The 22863-nt window shown below is 40.3% G+C and overlaps 1 protein-coding gene across 2 annotated transcripts in view; it reads right to left on the bottom strand.

The window, feature by feature from the left end:
- The window catches only part of LOC117823969 (kinesin-like protein KIF3C), a 27461-nt gene extending 4598 nt beyond the window's left edge, over nt 1-22863 (bottom strand). The window contains exons 1-5 of one of the 2 annotated variants that reach the window (XM_034699274.1): nt 20829-22854; nt 3886-3987; nt 3223-3345; nt 2939-2947; nt 435-553 (exon numbers count right to left, since the gene is read on the bottom strand). In XM_034699274.1, coding sequence (XP_034555165.1) covers nt 435-553; nt 2939-2947; nt 3223-3345; nt 3886-3987; nt 20829-22244 — 1769 coding nt within the window. In that variant the 5' untranslated portion in view covers nt 22245-22854. Of the gene's footprint in view, nt 1-434; nt 554-2938; nt 2948-3222; nt 3346-3885; nt 3988-20828 lie in introns of both variants that reach the window. The other variant, XM_034699275.1, reaches the window with a different exon arrangement.

Here is a 22863-nt window from a genome sequence, read left to right as displayed (position 1 = left end):
CCCTTTAGACATGAAATTGATTGATTGTGTTTAGCACTCTTTGAGGTTATCTGTTGCTTTTTAACCATGGCTCTATTTTTACATAATTTCTGGGTCAAAATGAGTCTGAGGGATAAAAAACAGGAGTTGGCAGCACTGAAACAGGCGGCAATTTCTGCAAAATAGCACAAAGCACATCCCCTATAATGATGGTTTTAGGCGCATATTAGTAAATAACATATCTGAAAGCATTAGAAAAGGATATGCATCATTTCTTGAATCCAAATAAACGAAGCAGTGATCTCTCCTCCCTTAGCATCTCTCTTTTTGTAGGGGAAATGAAATATACCACAAAGCATGTTCTGTATCTTTCTGATGAGAGCGCACTCCGTGTTTGCTGATCCGACCTGGCACATTTCTGCCGACTCCTCAGCATGTTTGTTTTTTTGACTCACTTGAACTTGAGCTCTCTTGTCAGCTCGTTCTGAGTTTGTTCCAGCTCCTGTCGGCTCCTCACGTGCTCGTCGTTCACGTCCTGGATCTCTGCTTTGATGCACTGCAGCTTGGCGTAAAGCTACGGGGAGAGAAAGAGAGAGAAAGAGAGTGAGAGAGAGACGCATACTAAGAGGGTGAGGAGGGGAGATGTCACCCTGTGCAGTGCGGTCGCTGACAGACTGGTCGCCAACTCGCTGCAGCTTTGTTGCCCATAGTAACAGCAATGGACGCACTGGTGTCTGGAGGAAAGGGTAACCAATCAGAGCGCAGCACCATGGCAGCCTTCCCTCTTTACGGCTTCTTTCTCCTCTTTTCCTCCTGTACTCTCGAGCTCACACATAGTGTCTTGTTTGTTTTAGCTTGGGGCAGACTCAATGAGCTTTAACTGGCTAATCCTGACTTTAGCCTGGAAGATGAATCTGCAGCTGAAGTTTTATGTCTTGAAACCTGTACTTAAATGGAGCGTGAAGCTTTCACTCCTGGATGCTTGGTCTTTTTTTAGAATAGAATACAATAAATCTTTATTGTTATTGTTGTGAAACAATGAAAAGCAGTTAATGCAAACAGAAATGCTATAAATTTGAACCTCTTGTAAAATTCAAGAAAATTTCACATGCACTTTGATACAGGATCACATATCGAGACTGAGAGCATCTCCAAGGTCTTTATATATTTAAATTAACCTTTATTTATACCAGGAAAACACAAAAATCCCTCTAACTGACCAAGACAGCACAACCTACAACAGACTATAACTGGCAAAAAAAATACTTATTAGGTTGTACAAATTCTTTTATGACCACTACCTATCACAAAAGTGGTGAATAAAGCTGGAAGCACTTCCTGTCAGACACTGTAGCCTTAAAAAGTTATGCTAGGTTTCTCACAGTCCTGCTACATAAGTCAGCAGCTCAGGTTTTCATACACTGTTTGATGTGAGTTTGAAAACAGCAAATTAATGTTGGTTAAACTCTCAATAATCATCTTCAGTATTTGAATTGTGTAGGAGAAATGAGTCCTGGCAGCTCTACATAGTATCTCTGTAGCCTGAAGGTGTTGTGAAGCATCTATTTAAGCTAGCGCTGCTTCTACACTGTAATCTCTTAAAGGACCCTTTTGTTAAATAAGGCAGATCCTTTGAAACACATGGACAGCACACCTCCATCTCCTCCTGTTGTATTAAAGTGAAGCCAAAATACTGCCTGACATAGTGCGCTAGTGTAGCCAAGGCATGTGCAGAAGCTATCTTGCTAATAGAGCCTTGGGATAAACGCCACACTCCTTCCAAAATGTTAAACCTCATGTCGGTGCCTTCTACAGCAGAACATACTCTTGTGTTGATTTGAAGCTGACCCTCACATTATGGAAATTCCAATGACTCTTGAATCAGCGTTCATTACCGTCCCTCCTCTGCTCTGCTAAAATGGTAAATAACGCTTCAGGAGCTGTCCATCATGATGTCACATCCACTCCTTTTAGTATCTACAAGCTCATTAAAACTTAAGTTCTCAGAAAATGAACACTTAATAAAACATGCATGATAAGAACTAACTATAGTAACAGAAACACTGTTTTAATGTTTTTGATTAACTTTGTGGGAGCTGCTGTACCGTCCATGTTTTCATACAGTCTAGAAATCAAATAGAAACTACATAAATCAATTTTTAAACTTAAATTACCTACTTTTTTGCTTGGAAAAAACTATATCTATATTGCATTGCTATATTTCTGTAGAAGCTTAGAAGAACAAACCAAACACCAGCTCTCGAGCAGCCTTTTCACATCTTCGTAATTCTAGTATCCGCCATTGGCAGAGTTAGGGTAAAGGTTTCTAAGTTCTGCAACCTCATAGTTAGATGTCATTTATTTTACAAACTTAGCCCTGAAACACAACGATACATTTAGCTTCAGAAACTCTTCCAGACTCTTAATCCACTTCTTTTCAGCTGCAAACAGGTTCAGTTTTTACAATGTCAAAGTTTCAATGATACCCAAGCTTCCCTCTGAGCTCTAAAATCACAGCTTGTTAAACTTCTCTCCTTCTCCTCCTCCTCCTTTCTTTTTAGAGAGTTGACATCATGCAGTGAGCGACGGGTTGATGTCACACGCGCCGCGTTAGGGGGCATCATGGGAAGCAAAGATCAGCAGAGGATCATTAGTCACATTGTCATCCACACTCACACAATGGCTGGTTTGGCGTTAGTCCTGCTGGCCGTGCAACGGATCGGGATGTGAGAAGAGCAGGGAGGGGTTTGAAAGGTTTCACAGGGTTTGTTTGTTTTTCCTTGGTTTTGGGGAGGGGTTTTCACTGAGGGATTTAGGAGGGAGTTACTGGGAGATTGGTTTGACGAGGGGAAACAGATTGAGCGGGTTAATATGGAAGGCATGAAGAGGCTCAAAAAAGAGAGTGTGACAGACGGAGAGAGGGAAAGATCCAGGACAGGCGAGGGGACGGCAGACAAACCTTTAGATACTGGGATTTAAATGTTTGTATCCAAACAGAGCGTGTGTCCAAGGCAAGGAGTCATTAGGATCCAGGTCAGGGGTCAGAGGTCAGGGGTCAAAGAGGTAAAAAGGGATATACCGACATTAGGAACACAAAGAAGAAGTAAATATGTGTGTGAATGTAAAAACAACACTGTATCTTTATTCTTATGTGTGTGTGTTATTGGTGAAAAAATTAAATAGCATCTCCCTACATGGGAGTTTCCTGTCTTGTGTCTAGATGTTGTATCTGAGCATCTTTACCTTCTTGAGTTTCTTGGTCTTGGCCTCCACCTCCTGCTGCAGAGAAGTGAAAGTCTCCCTCAGCTCCAGCGTCTCTTCGTCCTGCGCCAACACCTGCTGCTGAATCTCCCTCTCACTACGAGACTGAAACAGAATTGTCACCTTCCTGTAGCACTTTTGTTTATTGAAATGCAGGTTTAAGCAGGGCATACGCTGTGAGCACTGAGGCCGACTCTGACTCAATTTTTCAGAAGCACGGTTGCTTTTGAGGTCGGCTGAATTTCAGCTTATTGTACATTATTCACCATGCAGAGTGCAGGAGGACTGAGAGCTGATCTCAGCCTGATCAGCTGCTTCTGACTGGACAAGATGAATTTCTGGCATTAGTGTGGCTAAAGTATGCATTCAGAAGATGAAGGATGTAATGATACATGTTTTAACATATATCAGAAGTAAATACTACTTGGTGTTGACAGATGATTACAATGTCAGATTTAACAATATAGGACTATAGGACACAAACGGGACAAATAAAAAAGTACTCATAGTAAATCACTATTTAAATATTATATATATCATATATATTACATAATATATCATTCTGTAAACTTCAATGTAAGAAACAGAAATGTTGTTTCATACATATAAACTAACCCACATACACTGACACAAACACAAGCTTACCTGCTCAGCGATCTCCTGCCTCTTCATCTCCAGCATCTTCTGCTGCTCGTTGGTGTGGTCCGTGATGTTCTTCCCTCCAACCAGCAGTTTACTCTCCATCGCCTGAGGAAAATTAAAATTCCTGCATTAATATTTCTCAATATATGATATATATTGTAACACATCAATTGAAGTACGTCATATTTACTTGTTCTATGCTTTTATAATACAAAAGCTTTTGAAGTTGGACCCCAAATGACCCTTTTTTCAGTCCTTTATTATTGTCTTTATTTATTTATATATTAAGTAACAACAATTCACTGTAGCTGGAATCAACACCTGACAGAAATAAAAGACAAAATATGTCCAAACCTTCATAAGAAGGACAAAGATTGAGTGTCTTTCATGAGGTCGAACTAAGTTCATCTGGACATCTGATAGTTAACATCTCTGTGTGTATTTGTGTGTGTGTGTTTGTGTATACTGAGCTGCAGTGCAGACTTTGTGCTGATGAAGCAGATGGAGCTGGAAGTGGGCAGCTTATCGTCCCCATGATGACACTGTGCCACAACAAGCTGAGCTCAGCTTACACACTGCAGTGCTTCAGACTTCAGACAGGAGTCACAGTTTTCTTTTCTTATTTGTACAGAGACCAGTGCTTTATAAAACTGAAATGTTGCAACTGTTTCAACTGTTTTACAATTTCAAAGTAGAACAGCAAAAAGTTGTCTTCATCAAAAAACAAGCTGGTAAAACAATGAAGTAAATGAGGAAGTGCAGAAAAATGCAGTTCTTCCATTGCCCACTTGAGGCTGGCCCCAAAAGCCAACGTATCCCTCATTAACACCCATGTTAAAATGCTCATTTTTACAGTAGAATTAAACATGTTTACAATGTGGTTCCCACAACGATTTTTGGTATGTAGCATTTCATTGTAGTCATGCACACTGTACAAGGGGGGAATTTTTTTTATAACACATCCGTTATGGGGTTAGAGTTAAACATCCATTTGTATAATTAGGGGAACAGCTGAATTGTTGTTCAGGTGGATGCATTGTAGATGTTTGCCAGGAGGCTACTTCAGCTCCACCTCTTTGCCAGTTTCTAGGATGATCAAAAATTAGGTTGAGTCAGCATTTACAGTCTGATGCCGGCTATCATTGGGCTTTATAAAGTCTCTCCAGAAACCAAAAGGTGACATCACTGAGACTAAGTCCATGTTTTATACACGATGAGTAAAACACGGTAACATCCTTATTGCTTGGTCATATGTTAAATCAATCTCAGATCTCTAAGTAGAGATATTCTTTATACCGAGATGATGAGTCCCCCAACTTGTCCTCCATGATTTTGACATATTGTTTGATTGTTTGATTGATTGATTGATTGATTGATTGATTGATTGATTGATTGATTGATTGATTGATTGATTTCTGTTTTGGTGAAATGTCTTAATAAACAGTGCGATGGATGGCTTTGTAGCTTGATGAAGACGTTCATTTTCTTTAAAGGACGACTTTTGATTTTTTTTTGTTCTTCTCTTGTCATATATCAACTAGCTGTTTATGACCTAATACCAAAAACTGACATTCCCATTTAGAATCAGTATTTTCACACTCTTTTTTTTTTTTTACAAATGATCTGAGTACTGTCTCCTCCGTTGTTTCCATGATAAAACAAGTAGCAAGCCTTCGACTTTCAGGTTTGCTTTGTCTGAGTGCTTTCACCCCTAACAAGGAAAATCCAAGCAGCTGATTTCTTTCAAACATGTTTGATGAAGAGTCATTATTTCATGCCCCTGGTTACAGCGTCTTTGGAAACGGATAAAGGCCTCGGGTGAGAGTGATGCAATCTGTGTTGAAAGTGAATCCCTCACATACACACACACACATAACTTTTTCTGTCCTGGGGGCAGACATCTAACAAGAGGGGTTGAAAGAGAGAGAAAGAGGGGGAAGAAATAGAATAGAGGCAGAAAAAGAAGGAAGAGGGAAGATCGAGAATAAGGGGCCCAAAGAGGGCAAGCAGGGGCCACGGCTATTTTGTATGATCCACATTCCAGCCTCAGGACTTTGTACAGAAAGAGCGAGCGCAGCCTATACATTCTTTATTATTCACACATACCACACTGTCCGTCTGATTACATGAGGGAACACAAATAGACACACACACATGCAAACACACACTCACATACACAGAGTTGTAATCATGTAGAGAGTACAGTGGAGTCCTTCAGAGGAGATGCAGCAGGTCTTTACAGAAAGCCTCTTTGTTTCGAGCCGTGTCTTTGTGCTGAGTGTGTGTGTGTGTGTGTGTGTGTGTCATATTCTTTCAGCTTCATTAAAGGGCTGATTCACGTCACAGCCTTTTCTCTCCCATACATCCCATGTCTTGTCCTCGCATTGCGCTCTTTGATATGAATCCTTTACATTCAGGCTTCTATAGTGCAGGCATTCACAATGAACTCAGTGTTTAAGTCGTGCTATTACTGAAAATCTAAATACATTTTGATTTCAGTGATGGATAAAACATCCTAATGCAAGCTTCCCTGTGTTCATAAAATGGTGTCAAATCCTTCATTTACACCACTTCCCAGATGCAGCAACATCCAATTAAAAGGGAACAATGTTTGTTGAGCTGTTCGTGTCGCCCTGTGATCCTAAAAACAGCTCGCTAATATTGACCTCATGAGAGGAAACTAGTGCACTCTTCCTCTCCGAAACCTGGACTACATCTGAGGAAAGCAGAAACACCAGGTGGAGGAAAGTATGGCGCAGCAACGTCTGAAAAAAGCAGTTTTGTTGGAACATTTGTTGGAGTTCTTGGTCTGAACTTGCTTTTGGGGATACTTTGCTATCATAGATTTATATCACTCCATGGTGAAGTCATGTGGTGCATTCAACTGCAGCGATCTGGAGAATCAGGCCATTGTGATTTATTCTAAGCAGGGACAAGGAGAATTTGCTGATTAGGAAGTTTAGGAAGTTATGGATGTGCCATGCTCTGATATGAGTAACGTTCAAAGCAGTTAACGATAATAATAACTAGAAACGTAAACATAACGTTACAAATTGCTGCAGTGTGTGCGTATATGTATGTGCATATGTTTACATGTATATGGGTGTATATGTATGTATGTATGTATGTATGTATGTATGTATGTATGTATGTATGTATGTATGTATGTATGTATGCATGTATGTTAATTATAGGTATAAACAAAAAAAAGAAGTATAGACAATCTTTAAAAATAGATGAATATTGGATATGTTTGTATATAAAGGGAAGCTTACTTGATTATTAATTAATAATTAATTACAGAGAAGGGGTGGGATTTAATAAGTGTTACTTCTTCCCACTCCTTTTCGGACATGTTACAGAATTCATATTAGTTCTGAAACAGCTTTGTTTTGATTCTTTTTTTTTTGCATTGTTTGAAACGTTTGCTTTTTTTGGGGGGGGTATGTCTTTTTGTTTATTTGTATTTATTTTTTTGACATGTTTGAAATAAACACTTTCAAATCCAAATCAAAAATCAAACTGATGTTGTATATCTTAGCTAGCTGCTCAGTTTCCCAAAATGTGCTAAACTTAAAACAGTGGTAAACAAAGCTAAGAAGAAAGACTGAATTAAGGTAACTTTTGTTTAACATGTTTGTGAATTATTGGTATTAGAACAGATGGTATTAGCCGAGTCAGCGTCTTGTACTAGTTTAAATCTTAATACTCTACTTTATACTTTTAATACTACTTTAATACTCTTTCATAGTTTTACAAACTAGTGTTTTCTACAGAGTACCTCCACTGACATTTGAGAAAAAAAAAATGTGGGCCATGAACATGACAACAATTTAGTTATTTGTGGTGACAAGATAATTAATTTGTAGCTGCGATTGAATGACCATGTGGCTTAGAGCTACTATTTCATGGCCATGATTTAGAAATGTGTGGCCACAGGATAATTAATTCATGGTCGCGATTTATTTATCTCATGGCCACAAACTTCTGTTTCATTGCCATTCTTTTCTTTAAGTTTAAATGTCACTGGTGGGGCCTTTGTAGTTTTCAGATACTGGAGCAATTTTTTTGTGCTCAAAATTATTTATTTTTTTGCAACTTTTTATTTATATTTTTTTTCAATTGATTTGCTAAAAAAATGAATATTTTCACAATACTCAAGCTGCAGAGAAGGTTCCTGTTTTTTGATAGAAAGCCCCTTCCCCCTGAAAGTCATAAATGCCAGATGTGTTCCTTTTAAATTTCACTCCAAATGAAATCCTGCCTTGCGTTTGTTTCACATTCCACCAAATTAAAAGGTAATAATTTCATAATTCAACTTGTGCTGCAGTGATGAGTTCAGGGGTTAAAAGACACCAGAATTTCAAATCTTATGACCAACACAAACTAACCAGCTTCTTTGAGTGTATCATGATTGTGTAGTCCAGGTCTAGGTACAGTATTTGACGTCTGAGCTGATGTTATGGATGTGAAAATGAGAGGAAGACATGAGAGGAGGAAGAGGAGCAGGGATGACTCAGTGTGGAGGCCAGATGACCTTCAATCTCATGAAATACAACTCACTTGTCATTCCACTTATAATTCAGTTTCCTGGCATCCATGAAGACCGTGAAAACACACACACACACACACACACACACACACACACACACACACACACACACACACACACACACACACACACACACACACACACACACACACACACAGACAGGTGCAGTCAGGATGTCTGCTGTTCTCTAAAGGTCACACAGGGCTTCAGTTTGTCATGTCATATTAAACCCTCCTGTCCTCCTGCTCTGTTTGCTGGATCAATAAAGCAGGTTTTATTTCTAACAATTTGTGCTTCATGCAGATTTAAACTCTCAGATTGGCCCGCAGTGTAATAAGGGGGTCAATGCTCACACTAATTGTGTACTAGCCCAGATATCAGGAAAACATTTCTGAAACCATATTGTCTGAGCTGCAAGAAGGCCACTCAACAGATTAAGAGGGAGACACATTCCTCACTGCATCACCCCGTTCCTAGAGCTTGTGAGTGCACCCGTTTGCCAGTCTACATATTTGTGTCTGTTCGTATAATCTGCCCTCTAGTGTGAGCTGAAATTCTTCTGGCTGTGACTGATCCGCTTCCTGATGGGAAAGCAAAGAGAACGGGAAGAGTTGCATATTGAGACGGCTCATCCGCATCAGCCAGCCAATCGCAGTGAGGCCCCGGTCTGCTGGGAGCGACCGCCTTATAAATACAAAGTGACGACAACATCTCAAGTGTGTGCAGGGGGGGAGACAGAAAGCTTGCTGGGAACAGACAGAGACACAGGAGAAGAAGAAGAGGGGGGGGGAAAGGAGAGAAGGAGATAAGGAGACACTGAGCGTGTAAGACAGAGGCAAAGGCCATCTTTGAGAATCTGTTTCACATCAGTCCTGGTCGATGCAAAAACTACTCAAAGAGCCACAGCTTACAGCCTGAAATCTTATTACCAACCACTCTCTGTCAGTCATCTCTTGTTTCTATCAAACAGAATAGAGAGATCACAAGCCCACATTAACCTGAAGAAGATCAAGGGAAGAAGAAGAAGGTGGAAAGTGCACGGACACAAAAGCCACATTTATAATTTATACTGTTAGATCAAGGCGGGATGTTTATGCTCCTGTAACATCTCGCCTTCAGTGTTCAAGTCACAGAGTCATGATGGTGAGACCAAGTTGTCCCCTACTGTGCCGGCATCAGTGGAAGAGCCAGAGAAGTTTAAGAGCTGAGACGGGATCACTTCACAGCATTCGAGCAGGCAGGGCAGAGCAGAACTGTGTGTGTGTGTGTGTACACATCCCACTGTTAGTTCACATGTTGGGCCTCTCTTGCTTCAGCAACTTTGTACGACGATGGGATGCATTTCGGGTAATGTGGTGCAGAGTTCACCGTCAAGCAAAATTCTACAGCCTTGAATTAAATTGTTTTCAAAAGTCTTTCTATCATGATTTCTAAAGACTCACAGGGACAATAAGATAACTTGGTGGACAAAAAAGTAAATTTCTTTTTTGCCATTTTATATAAAAGAATTGCACAGCTTGGATGAAAATGCCAGGATTAATTGTTTAGCTGTTTTCATAATTGATTGTCACATTTCTCTGAGGCTACAGCGGTTACATTAACAAAAATATCACATCTGTCAGACGTCCAAAATCACCATCTACATCTTACATATTGAATTTTTCCTGCACTTTTCTTCTTCACTTTCATTTGTGTGTATGTGTGTGTGTTTATCTCCCAAGACACACAGGAGTGCGTATTGTTCCAAAGAAATGGTTCAGCTCTGTCTGCTGATCCCATAACTGGAAACACACACAATCACACACACACAGATATACAAACACACATGGACACACACAGAGCAGATTCATCAATATTTCAGCGATGCAGCCTTCCATGCTGAAAGAAGGAAAGCAGCGATGAGCCCTCTTTCTCATTAGGCACAAGTACACACACACAAACACACACAAACACACACACACACACACACACACACACACACACACACACACACACACACACACACACACACACACACACACACACACACACACACACACACACAACCTCCATCTTTCTGCCCAGACATTTTCCTCCTCTAATGAAACAGGAAAGCAGCCACATAAACAGGAAACAGAGTCATTCTACCCATGAAGCTTCTGCATGTATGTTAGTGTGTACATAAATGTGCAAAGCTAGTTTGTGTGTGTGCTGCATGTCTGTTTAAGTGTTTGTGTTATACTGACAGTATTTCCCATGAGGCAATGGGTATTGTTTCTTCCTTGACTTCTGATTGGTTCAATTTTCAGCAGGCAGGATGTCAGGGAAAAAAATCCTTAATGCAAAACAACACAGCTACTGTAAGACTGGAAGATGCATTCACTGCAATGATAATAGTATGCTTGTTTTTAGTTTCAACCACCACTCTGTGCTGAGCCACGCTGCCCTCCTCTGTTTGCAGAAGATGCAAAGTGTACGCAGAAATGAAAATATTAAAAGAAGTGGAGAGAAAGAGCTCAGGATGTCCCACACAGCTTCTTTGTCCGGGCAACTTTCCATGAAGAGCAGTCTTTAATTTTTAGCCACCAGCCTCTTCAGAGCTCTCTGAGTGAATACAGTTACCTTGTTAACATATATTATAATTAAAACTCTGCAACCTGAGTAAAATATGCTCAGATTTCTAACCATATTTCAACCAGGCTTTCAATTAAAGATTCATGAATCTGTCCTATTTATCATGCTGTTCCTCTAGGATATAATCTTAAGAAATTAGGAAAACTGCCAAACAAGTGGTGGAAAAGGCAGGTGGAGGGGTAGAAGGATGTCTGAAAATGCTGAGTACAAGTAATGAACACCTTTTGAAGATGAAGACAAGAGCAAGAGATGTATCGTACGGAGACAGCAAGACAGCTAAAGGAACAAGGTGTTTCACCAATGTCAAATTATATAGCTTATAGACACTTTACCACTTCTTATGCGACCTACAGTTACCTCAAAATGAGACAGGGAGTAGGAGGCAACTTTCAAGTATATGTTGCAGTTGTGACCCAGAAAAGAGGATCTAAGAATAGTCCACAGTGGGGACGGACACACAGTAGCCTCATCATGGGAAACTGCTGCTCAGCGTGGAGCTCACATCAGTGACTGTACTCAAACCTGCGACTGTTTCATAACAGAGACGACTGGATGAGCCAGTTTACAGGAGTATGTTCACAGTTTGAAGTACTTTGACTTCTTTTAAATAGCTTTATTCTAATGATGGTGAACGTATGAAGAGCTTTGTTAAAAATGTTACTTTCCACCACAGGGCGCATAAGACCAACTAAAAGTTGACCATTATTATCAAGGGTCATATACTGTATGTGAGGATCTTACTGTTTCTCTTGTCACTATTTTAATACTTAACTTGTATTATTACAAAACTGTTGTTTGGACAAATGATTAGAGCGACCCTGTGTAATTCATTGAAATCTTAAAGTTATTGATAACACCCTCAGCCATCAAGCTCATCCTTCTGCATTTACAAACATCCAGGGCAATGACATGAACAACAACGGTGTTGTGCATAAACGTGCTAAAATGAATGCAGTCATTGAATGCGCTCATATATTGCAAAACATTGTTGAAATGCTCTTTTTTTTCGACTCATGAATGCAAGTTTAGTTCACTCTGGAGACAGTGAATGGCCACTCGCATTGCGGGGGGAATCTTTGAAGTAACAAGAGTGACCAAGAGTTACTGAGTGCTGTGTTTTACAGCAGCTGTAGTCAGATTTATGGCATCTGGCAGGCATTGGGCATAGCTCATGTTGCTAGCAATTCAGAAGTAGTTTGCAGTGTTGATGAAGCTAAACCCAGTGAACATTTGAAGGAGTAAAAATTAGGGATGCACCGATCCGATCCTGGTATCGGATAGCGGCCAGATCGGACTCAAAAAGCTAGATCGGATATCGGTGACAAGGGGCCGATATATAGTGCCGATCTATATGGCAGATCTATTCATCTCAGTTCTATGCGTTTCTGTGTTTACAACAGCTATGTGCGTCTCCTACGTCATCAGCGCCGGACGGTCTATGCATTTTTGCCCGGCGGTGCATGATGGAAGATAACTACAGAGGCTCTGCAGTTTAGGTGCATGTCACGCTTCTTGTGCTAACAACTCTGCCAGAAACTTGCACCATATGCAGCGCTAATGTTTCGACGGATCGGCTGGTATCGGTATCAGCAGATACCAAAGCCCAGGTATCGATATCGGGACCTAAAAAGTAGGATCAGTGCATCCCTAGTATAAATGAACAAATCAGGACAGACTCCAGTGGGAAAATAACGTGTGGTTTTAAGGAAGTGTAGCTTTTTGGGAATGGAGAATAATTGTATTTCTTGTATTTCTTGTTTTTGAAATGTTACGTCTACATGTACAATTATGTTTCTATGTCTATTGTTAAATGTTATTTTGGAACCTGCAGCTAAACTGAAAACAAATTCCACCAGATTGGCTGTGGTCATTGAAAGAATAAAAGAATCAAAAGAATCAAAGAATCAAAGAATCAAAATTCAATAATTCAATAATTTTGTGTTTCTTTATTCTTAAACCTTCCATTTTAGGCTATGTTATAACCATCTCATCCACATTGTCTTTTACGAGGCAGATTTTCCTTGTGTGTTTGAATGTTAAAGTCAGAACTTACTGCTAAATATTAAACCCACAAATTATAGTTATATATGTGTTTCTACGTCTTTAAAGCTGCAGACTTTTTTCCATGTTTAATTGGTATTTTCTTGGCTTTTAAACTTAATATCTCTCTATGATTCTATAGTAGAGTACAGTAATCCATTTAGCTTAGATACTGTAACTGATCGAGGGCTGGGGATTTTAGCAGAGGAGGCTTTACCTAAATAGAATTCAGGAGCAGCTTAAAAAAATGAGCATGAACTAGTTCATTAAATCTGTGTGAACTGAATTTTGAGCTACTTCATTTTTAGAGAGAACTTGCACAACACTGAACAGAAATGTGACAGACTAAATGCCTCTGACTGTCATCACATTACTTTACAGGACTGCTTTGAAGTTATAGACTGTTAGCTAAATCATCATTAAATCTAAATACCTATAGGCTAATTTATGCTCTTTATCAGATATTCATACGTCTAGTGGAACTTTTGACCCCCACAATCCATTCACACATTCATAATAAACAGGTGTACTACATTTATCTTGTCTCACATAGAGCCTCTGAATAAAGGCTCTCACATTTGTCATGTAAATTCAAGCTGGTGGCACCTCACCAACAGTTGCACCAACATGACCACACAGCAGTCCACAGATGGAGCGCTGCACCTTGGAGGCCAGTTAGCTAACAGCACCCCGCAGAAACACCAGCTGACCCAACATAGCTTCACAAGGCTTCACCATTCCTGACCTACTTCCATCTGTTGTGCGTGTGTGTGTGGATGTATCAGAGAAGAGAGTGGGAGGAAGAGGAGACGGGATTCTATTTCCTTTCAATTTGATTTTATCTATAATTGGTTATGTCTGAGCTCTTTTCCTCCATGTTTCCTGCCTCCCTCTACATGTCTTTGATTCTGCCTGGCAACCTCTTTCCAATTGGTGAGCAGGGAAAGAGAGGAAAATGGAACCTTCAGGCTGCTTTCTGTGATTGGTCGGCTGTTATAAGAATCAGCCAATCAGAGGAAAGCTGGGCCAGAGTCTGTTGGAGCTTGTTCATTGATTAAACTGTTAGTGTTGTGGGATCATGGGAATCTCATAGAAACTAATAAGGAAAATAAATGACAAATGACTGCTTTTTTAACATCATTAGGATTAAATTTGTTAATGGTATAACTTTTACCAAACATATACCTCTTGAACATGAAAAACACTGGCGTTCAAAGATTTACAAGCTAATACGGTGAACAAATTCAAGATATTCTAATAACAAGGTCAACTTAGACTGCATTTTACATCCTCAGTTTAAAGCCATTATTTGATGTGGGGATATATGAAATAACGGAGAGTAGTTTCATTTCTACTAAAGATAACGAGTATCTTACTTATTAACAGGCTGTGTTAAATACTTGATTCTGATTGGTCAAAACCCCATAACAATGGTGATCAATCCTCAACAGCAAAAGCAACACTAGGGACAACCTGATCACACGACACATTATATCAGATCAATCAGTTCTGGCAAATTTCACCTCAGCCTGTTGACACTGTGGCAAAAAACATTGGTTTCTGTTAGCATTCTAATTGGGTAAACATGTTGACTGTGAATTGAAACACATAAGCACTACTGGCTGTGAAATTGGAGGGACTATTTTCTTTTGGCTAAATCATCTTTAAATCTATTAACATCATCATTAAATCAAGTCAACTTGTTTATGTCTTTAGTTGGTAGCCAGGTAATGAGCAGTATAATGTGTAGTGAACAGGGGGTTATACAAATTAAATCCCGACAGGGTGAGCAGGACCCCTTCATGTCAGGATTCCAATTTGCATAACCATCCGTTCACTATACATTATCCCATAAACATTTAACACAGACCTGGTCATTTTCTGAAACTGCTGTGTTCTGCTTTTTTTTTTAGCCAATGAGACTCATCCAGGAGTAAATAGTGCTATTTTGGGGGAATACTGTCAGCTGTCGATTAAGACACATTTGGTGCTCTAGTGAGTATTTGGGGCAGCAGGATGGTGAGTGAAGAATTGTCCTAAACTGAACTACAGTGTGTGTTTACTGTAACAAAAATAAAGTGATATCATTCACTGTAACAGTGGGTCATTGATTTTTTTTATTAGGATTTGGGACAGTTATGGAGCTCTATGGGTTCACTGAAACTGAGCAACTTGAGGCAATAACCAATAAATGGCTTTGGTCTATGACTCAATAGAAGATTGGTATGATACAATTAATAAAATCTTTCAAATAGAATAGAAAACCTTCTCTTTGGAGCTCTAGAAAACCGAATTTCAGTAAGCCCAACGCAAGTGGACACCAAACATTTCTCCAAAACATCTCTTATGTTGAGATCTGTTAATTCAAGTTATAAACACCTGTGTAACATACAAATACATGTTGTTCTTTTGCTTTCTTACAAAACTCCATGTTATCGTTTTTGCTCTGTTTTATACTCCTAATGTAAAAAAAAATGAAATACAAAAGTATCACTAATCTTTGCTTTTGTTGGTCATATCGAGGCATCATTACTTATGTTGGTTATTTTCCCTAACCAGCTGAAAACTCTTCACAGGATCCTTATAAATAAGATTATACAATATCAATGGGCCTAAACTCACAATGTTCACATCTAGGAACAGAAACTGATCTTGTATGTCACATTACAAACACTGTTTTATAGGTATGAATCAACGGCAACAGACTGATGCTTCAAAGGCAGGAAATGCCTCCTCACCTCATACATGTTCCATCTTCCTCCTCAGCAGGGAAAAGAGGAGGAGGAGGAGGATTTTTTGCTGATTCTACACTCTGACATCACTCAGCAGACACCCAGTCAGCATCAAACACATTTACACAAACACACACAAACAGCCGCAAACACCCGCTGAATTGTGCTGTGGGATCACAAAAGATTTGACTCGGTTTAGCAGAAAACACCATTACACCCGCAGTGCTTCGGAGGAAAACGTGATGAAATACGACACACTTAACACGGAAATGTAGATGAAAGCACTCAGTGTGAAGGGCAGTGAGGACGTCCATTAACTCAGTCTCATGGGGTTTTCATAAACCTCATACCTTCACTTAGAGAGCAGAAGCTGTTGTGGCTGTTTTCCTGTTTGTGTATGTTTATTGTATCTGTCCCGAAGAAATAAACCATGAAACAGTCAGTAATGATGATGCTAGTAAAATTAAAATGCCTTTTGATACAGCTCACAAGTATTTCTGTAGTTTTAAGATACTTACAGACTTTTTCTTGTGGTTGTAAAATTACAGAAATCAAAAATGTAACTCCATTAACTTTGATAACAGTTAATCTACTAATTCTTCTCAGAATAACGGAAGTTAACTTTCTATGTCCCTTGACTTCAAAACAAAACATTGGTTCATGTTGGGCAGGGGTTCTCCTGTCCTTGCTCTTGGGAAGTCTGTTGGCACAAGGTTGGCATTTTTTATTGATGGTTGGTGGGAGTGAAGTCAAGCAACGTCAAAAAGACAGTGTCAAAGAAAATTGAGTTTGGCATAAGGTTTTCGTAAAAAAAAAATTCAAGCTAACTTCCATTTTTAAGTAACGCAGATAATTAAGCACTTTGAGATTTCTTGAAATGAAAAGTACATTATAAATAAAATGTATTATTATTATTATTATTATTATTAATAAAATGAACGGATTAACAGATGTGTGCCCAGGTCTGTATAATGACATGTATTTATCATAGAAAGTATACAACATGGACTTAGTCTCAGTGACGTCACCCACTGGTTTCTAAGGAGGAGCTTTAAAACCCACTGATTGTGTCTGCCAGGAGCTATGGTGGGTTTTTAGTCTCCTAGCTAACAGCTGCAACATGCTTGCCTGTCCATCAAAGTAACCATTATGCAAATGTATGTATGACTCTTAGCCTTTATATTATCATAACAGATGGGTTATGTAAAATAAAAATCACCTCCTGTACAGTGTGAACTAAAATGAAATGAGCCTTATAGCCCAAAACCATTTGTTGAAACAGGCTGTAAACATGTATCATGGGAATTCTAACATGGGACCTTTACATCACAGGAGGTTACTGCAGTTGAAATAAATTGAAATAAATTGCAAAGACTAAATTATACTGGTAATTTGAACTAATACAATGCAAACTAATTGATTGATAAACACAAGTTACCTTCTGACAGGACATTTGCACAACAAATAGTACTCAAACATTTCTGCACTGCTGAGTTGGATTTATTGGGGAACACTAATACTTCTGGACTCAAACTGTGATTGTGTGATGTGTTTTTTTGTTGTAAAAGTTGAAAAAGCAGACGCAACCACAGACAAAAAGGAGGGTTAAAAGAAGAAATCTAATGTCAAAGTTAAAAGAGGAATTTGCTCCACAGCCTCGAAACTGGCTCCTCTATTTTTTAACTTTGGTTGTCTTCATCCATGTCAAATAAACAACACCAACCAACAGACTTAGATAAATATTTAAAATAGAGACAATATTAAGTTTGGCATAGGATGCAAGGACAAAAAAACCCCTATCATTAGTTTTAATGTTTAATAGAATAAATCACATGTGGTGGGAGGCAAACTGGTCCATTTGTCTTCTACCAACAGAAGCCCAGAGTGTACTGTAAATCAGCAACAATGCAGGGTTTATTTTAAGACATGAGTATTACTATAACCCTTTCCGAAGTGGAAACTATCCCTCTATAATAAGAGCCCCTTGTTTCTGGCTCTTTCCTCCTACACTGACTGCACTTTACATTAACACATCCTAATATAGCAAGTTCTCCAGAAGGCAGGACGTCAAAAATTCATAGATCATCCCCAAAATAAAAAAAAAGGACAGTAGTGTGTTTTTTTATTCCCAAGTCTAACCTGTCTTTCTATTGTTCCCACTGAATATATCTCTTCATCCTCTCGTATCCTCATGTTAGAGCCTCTGGCAGTTTGCTGCAGCTCAGTAAGCTGATCCAGCAGTGTCTCCTGTGATGGTGCAGGCTGGAGCTGCAGTGCTATGGACTGTAGTCGCTCAGTCATTCTGCACGGATGACTTATTGACTGGATATGCATGAATCAGAGCAAGTAATTAATGCAGCCCTGCTCTCAGCTCTCGGTCTTTGATTGCTGCCTCTATGTGTGAGCCTCTGTGTGTGTGAGCGTGTGTGTGTGTGAGACAGCTGACATTTTAAGCTACAGTGGCCACCAGTTCCTGTCTGGACACGAGACATTGAATCAGACCATAGAAAAAAGGAGCAGGTACAGAAACACACAAAGCACCTGTCAGCTGAACCACAGGTGCTGGTGCTGGAGACATTTGGATAAGCTGTTAAAGTGACACGTCAGCGTTTCCTGATGGAGATCTAGCACCACTCAATTTTAACAAGGGTCAGTGAACAGTTTAGTTTCACATAAGGGTTAGTTGGTATTGAATATTTACACTCAATAACTGCCAGAGGAACAACAGAGCAAGCGAAACTTAGTCTAATGTTGAATTGTTCTGGTAAGATGCGTCCTGATTTAAATGACAAATGATGCTCAAACAAAGCACTACACAAAGGGAATCTACTAAAAGTATACTTTGTATATATATTTTTTATTCATAAAGGTTAGCATTAATATTAAAACAAATCAAGGCAGAGGTAGACCAGCAACTCTCACTCTCTATGAGGTGAAACTACTGTTTTATATGGAGTCTTGAGGCTGAAAAGAGAGTCGTAGGACAAAAAAAGATGCCTTGCCTCAGCACTGAAATTTACACCTAACTCCAAAACAGTGTTGATGTTTTCCAAAATGTTGATAAAAAATCGAGTTTGATGGCTTGCAATTTATGCAAAGCCTTTATGTAATTAAAAATGGAATACAAAAACATATACAATTTTGAAACTACAAAATATTATTGTTTTATGAAAAATATGAGCTCATTTTAAATCTGGTTCCAGTGACACATTTCGAGACAGTTGGCAGAGGGACAAGTAAAAAATATGAAAAAGTTGTGTAATTCTAAAAAGAAAACCAGGAGGAAAGTCTCTCTACTTGTTAGGTTGAATTGTAAATGTTACTGATATGACTTTGAATAAAAAAGGGCAGTCCAGAGAGGCTTGGCCCCTTCAAAAGTAAAGACTTAAAAAGGTTCACCAACCTGTCAGAGACTGGCTGAGCAAATAGTTCTGCTATTTCAGAATAACGTTCTTGAGCATAAAAATACTAAGATTTTGAGGATTTCATCATCAAAGGTACATAATACCCTTTAAAGATTCATAGAACTCGAAGAAATTTCTGTACAAAAGGGACTGGGCAGAATATGTCTGTGATCTTCTGGTCCTCAGGTGGCACTGTATTAAAAATAGTCATGACTCTGTACTGGAAATCACTGCATGGACTCAAAATCACTTCCAAAAACCACTGTCTGTGAACCCAGATTGTTGCTGCATCCATAAATGCAGGTTCAAACTTTACCATGCAAAGAGGAAACTATATATAAACATATGAATCATGGATGCTGCATCCACTGCTCTAAAGAGGGGGACCACCCTGCTTATTATCAGCGCCCAGTTCAAAAACCAGAATCCCTGATAGTATGGGGATGCATGCAGTGTCTATGGCATGGGTAGTTTACACATCAGGGATGGCACCATTAATGCTGAACAAAATACAGGTTTTGGAAAAACAGATTCTGCCATCCAGACGTTGTCTTTTCAGGTGCCAAACTACATTTTTTACATTTTACAACAGCATGACTCTGTAGTAGAAGAGTCCAGGTGCTAAACTGGCCCTCCTACAGTTCAGACTTAACACTTATTGAAAACATCTGGCGCATGAAACCAAAAATACAACAAAGGAATGGAATTGTACAATACTAAAATACTAGCCTCTAAAAGTACTGTTTAGCCTCAGTTTTGGCTCTAAAGGAGGCTCCCTACTTGTATAAAAAAAACCTTGATGATGTATAAATGATGTCATCAGAGTGAAGTCATAATGATGCCATCATGGTCAGTTCTTTGTCATGACATTAGGGTTTCTTGGCTCAGGACTTGGACACTTGCTTTAGAACATTTAGGACATGGAGTTTCACATTGGACCTGTACCATGAGGAGATGTAATCAAGTGGCATTATGGGAAATGAAGGATCCAGTGTTTTGATTACATACTAGACTCAAAGTAAACCCTAAATGTCTGAATATTTTAGCCTCATTTGACTCCAACAAGCTACCCAACTTCATGGCAGAACATAACACAGTTGCTGGAGGGCCCCTTTGAGGTAGAGCATACCTGTCTCACTAATGTTTGTCATTAATATTTGGTAAGTCACAGTTGATGCCATAGAGGCATGATTTGTATGTAATGAAGTCTTAATACTGTGTGTCAGAGCTCTGTGATACACGTACATTCACACCGAGATGTACCAGTAATTAAATTGTAAGATCCCAATGTGTCCGTCTATAATGTCACTTAATAACCGCTCATGGGATTATCACACATTATAATCCCTTAGACCGCATGCCTTTAATCTTACTTCCTGGATTGTGAGTGTGTGTCAGTGTGTGTCTGTGTGTGAGTAATGAGGAAGAGGAAGATAAAACCATGAGGGTCTGTCTTTACTAATCTGTGGTTGGTGTTTTCCTTTTGCTGGTCCTAATCTGTGTTTTCATGACCCTTCTGAATGTTCTTATATTTTGTATTTGTCTCTTCCATTCAAAATACAGTGAATAAAAGGATGATTGTATGACACAGGGTGGAATTCTCACCTTGTACTTGGCAGTCAGCTGCTCAGTGGCCTCCTGCTCCTTCCTCAGATCTCCCATCATCCTCTCCTTCTCTCCCAAGAGCCTCTGCTTCTCCTCGGCTAACATGAACTGGTCCTCTCTGATGGCGTCCTTCTCCCTCTCCAACCTCTGCTCCTCCAGCTTTACATACTCCTCTGCCTCCTTTTCCACCTCCACACCTTCATCCTCACCATCTGTGTCTTCCTCCTCATCTCTCTCCCATCCTTCTTCGTCCACTAGCCCCTCTTTCTTCTGCTTGCTCCTCCATTTTCTGTGGTTGAGCTGCGCTCGGAGCCGAGCGATCTCCATCTGGAACTCTCGCAGTAGAGCATCTTTGGGATCCTCGTTGACTCTTGGTTGGTTCTGGATGTTCTTTGCTCGGTTGGCGTAGCGGAGGGTTGTCAGGGTCTCGTCGTAGTGCAACGAAGAAGGGCCTAAAGTGGCAACCATGACTGTCTTTGCATTCCCACCCAGAGAGTCCTGCAAGAGCCGGGTCAGTTTGGAGTCCCGGTACGGCACGTGACCACTCCGTCCATCAGCTAACGCTGAGATCACATTCCCAAGTGCAGACAAGGAAAGATTGATTTTGGCGGCTTCTTTCAGGCGCTCACCCTGGACACCAGTCTTGGCTTGGCGCTCGCTTCCAGCCAGATCCACAAGGTTAAGGCGTCCCACTCGGATGTGTTTCCTCCCATCAGGACCCGGCTGGCTGCACTCCACTGTGATCAGGAACAAGGCGTGGGATCGAGAGGAATGTTCATTCATGTCTGTTGCACCAACCGCCCTTGCCTGGTTCCCCACATTCATCACTTCCTCAATCTCCTTTATGCTCTTGCAGACACATGATGTGAGGTCACGAACATACACCCCTGAATCTGGACTTTCCCGAAGCTCCAAGGCCCTGGCACTGCCATGGTTAGGATCCAGAAGATCTCGGACCTCCTCCAGGTAGATCTCGAGGTAGGATGCCCGCACTAGATACTGCCTATCAGACTGCGAGCGGGAGATATGAGTGAAGATATGGTCGAATGCATTTGGAATCACACCGCGTTTCTCTGGGTCCAACCAGGCTCCCTGCATCGTGTACGTCTTCCCAGTTCCTGTTTGCCCATATGCAAATATGGTGCCATTGAACCCTGCGAGAACTGAATCTATGAGTGGTCGCACGCTCTCGTCGTAGAGGTCTCTCTGTTTGGAGTTAGCATCGTAAACGGCGTCGAATGTGAATGTTTTCTGGGGCTCGCTGGCTGGTGCTCGAGGGTTTCTGAGGATGACCTGTCCGAGCCGGAGGTCCATCTGTATGATGCCCCCAGCAGGCCCGTTGGACTCCTCTCTCCGGTTGAGAGGGCGGCATCGAACTACCACCTTCACTGACTCACTGCTCTTATTTTTTGACATGACTGCCTTCTCTGTCAGACAGAAAGTCCTAGTACTTATTGTCTAAATAAAAAAAATCCTTATGGTGCCTTTAATGGCCTGTTGTCTGCATAGGAATTGTGTAACCAGTAATTCCTTTATCATCAATAACAAATTCAGAATGGCTTCTTGATCATATCATAAAGAAATGTAGCTAAAAACAAAGCCTCCTTTAAAAACTTACAGAAATAATGAGGTGCCAAAACGTCTAATAGCTAATCTCCGTGTCTTATTGTCTGGGATAATAGCTTACAAACAGACGGACGGACAGCAAATCTCACGCGCTGGATCGACGCTCCATTGCAGGTCTCTCTTCACATCCACATTCATTCGGTGGAAAAAAAAATCCAACAATACCGACAATAAAATCAATGAATGCAGCTTTCACAATCATGTCCTCCGTATTCTCACACGCCTGGTAGATCCGTCACAGACCACCGTCCGCATCCTCCTGTCCTCCGCTCATTGATGCTCCGAGCCGGGCTTCAGTCTCTCGGTTTGTGCGGAGAGACAGGGTTCCCCTCCGGTACGCAACACGCACACACACACAGAAACACACACATACACACAAACTCACACACATTCACGCACACACAATCAT

This window comes from Notolabrus celidotus, chromosome 13 (genome assembly GCF_009762535.1).
Source record: "Notolabrus celidotus isolate fNotCel1 chromosome 13, fNotCel1.pri, whole genome shotgun sequence".
NCBI classification, from domain to species: Eukaryota; Metazoa; Chordata; class Actinopteri; order Labriformes; family Labridae; genus Notolabrus; species Notolabrus celidotus.
The sequence above is the reverse complement of the archived record's forward strand: the minus strand, read 5'-3'. Positions and strand labels throughout refer to the sequence as shown.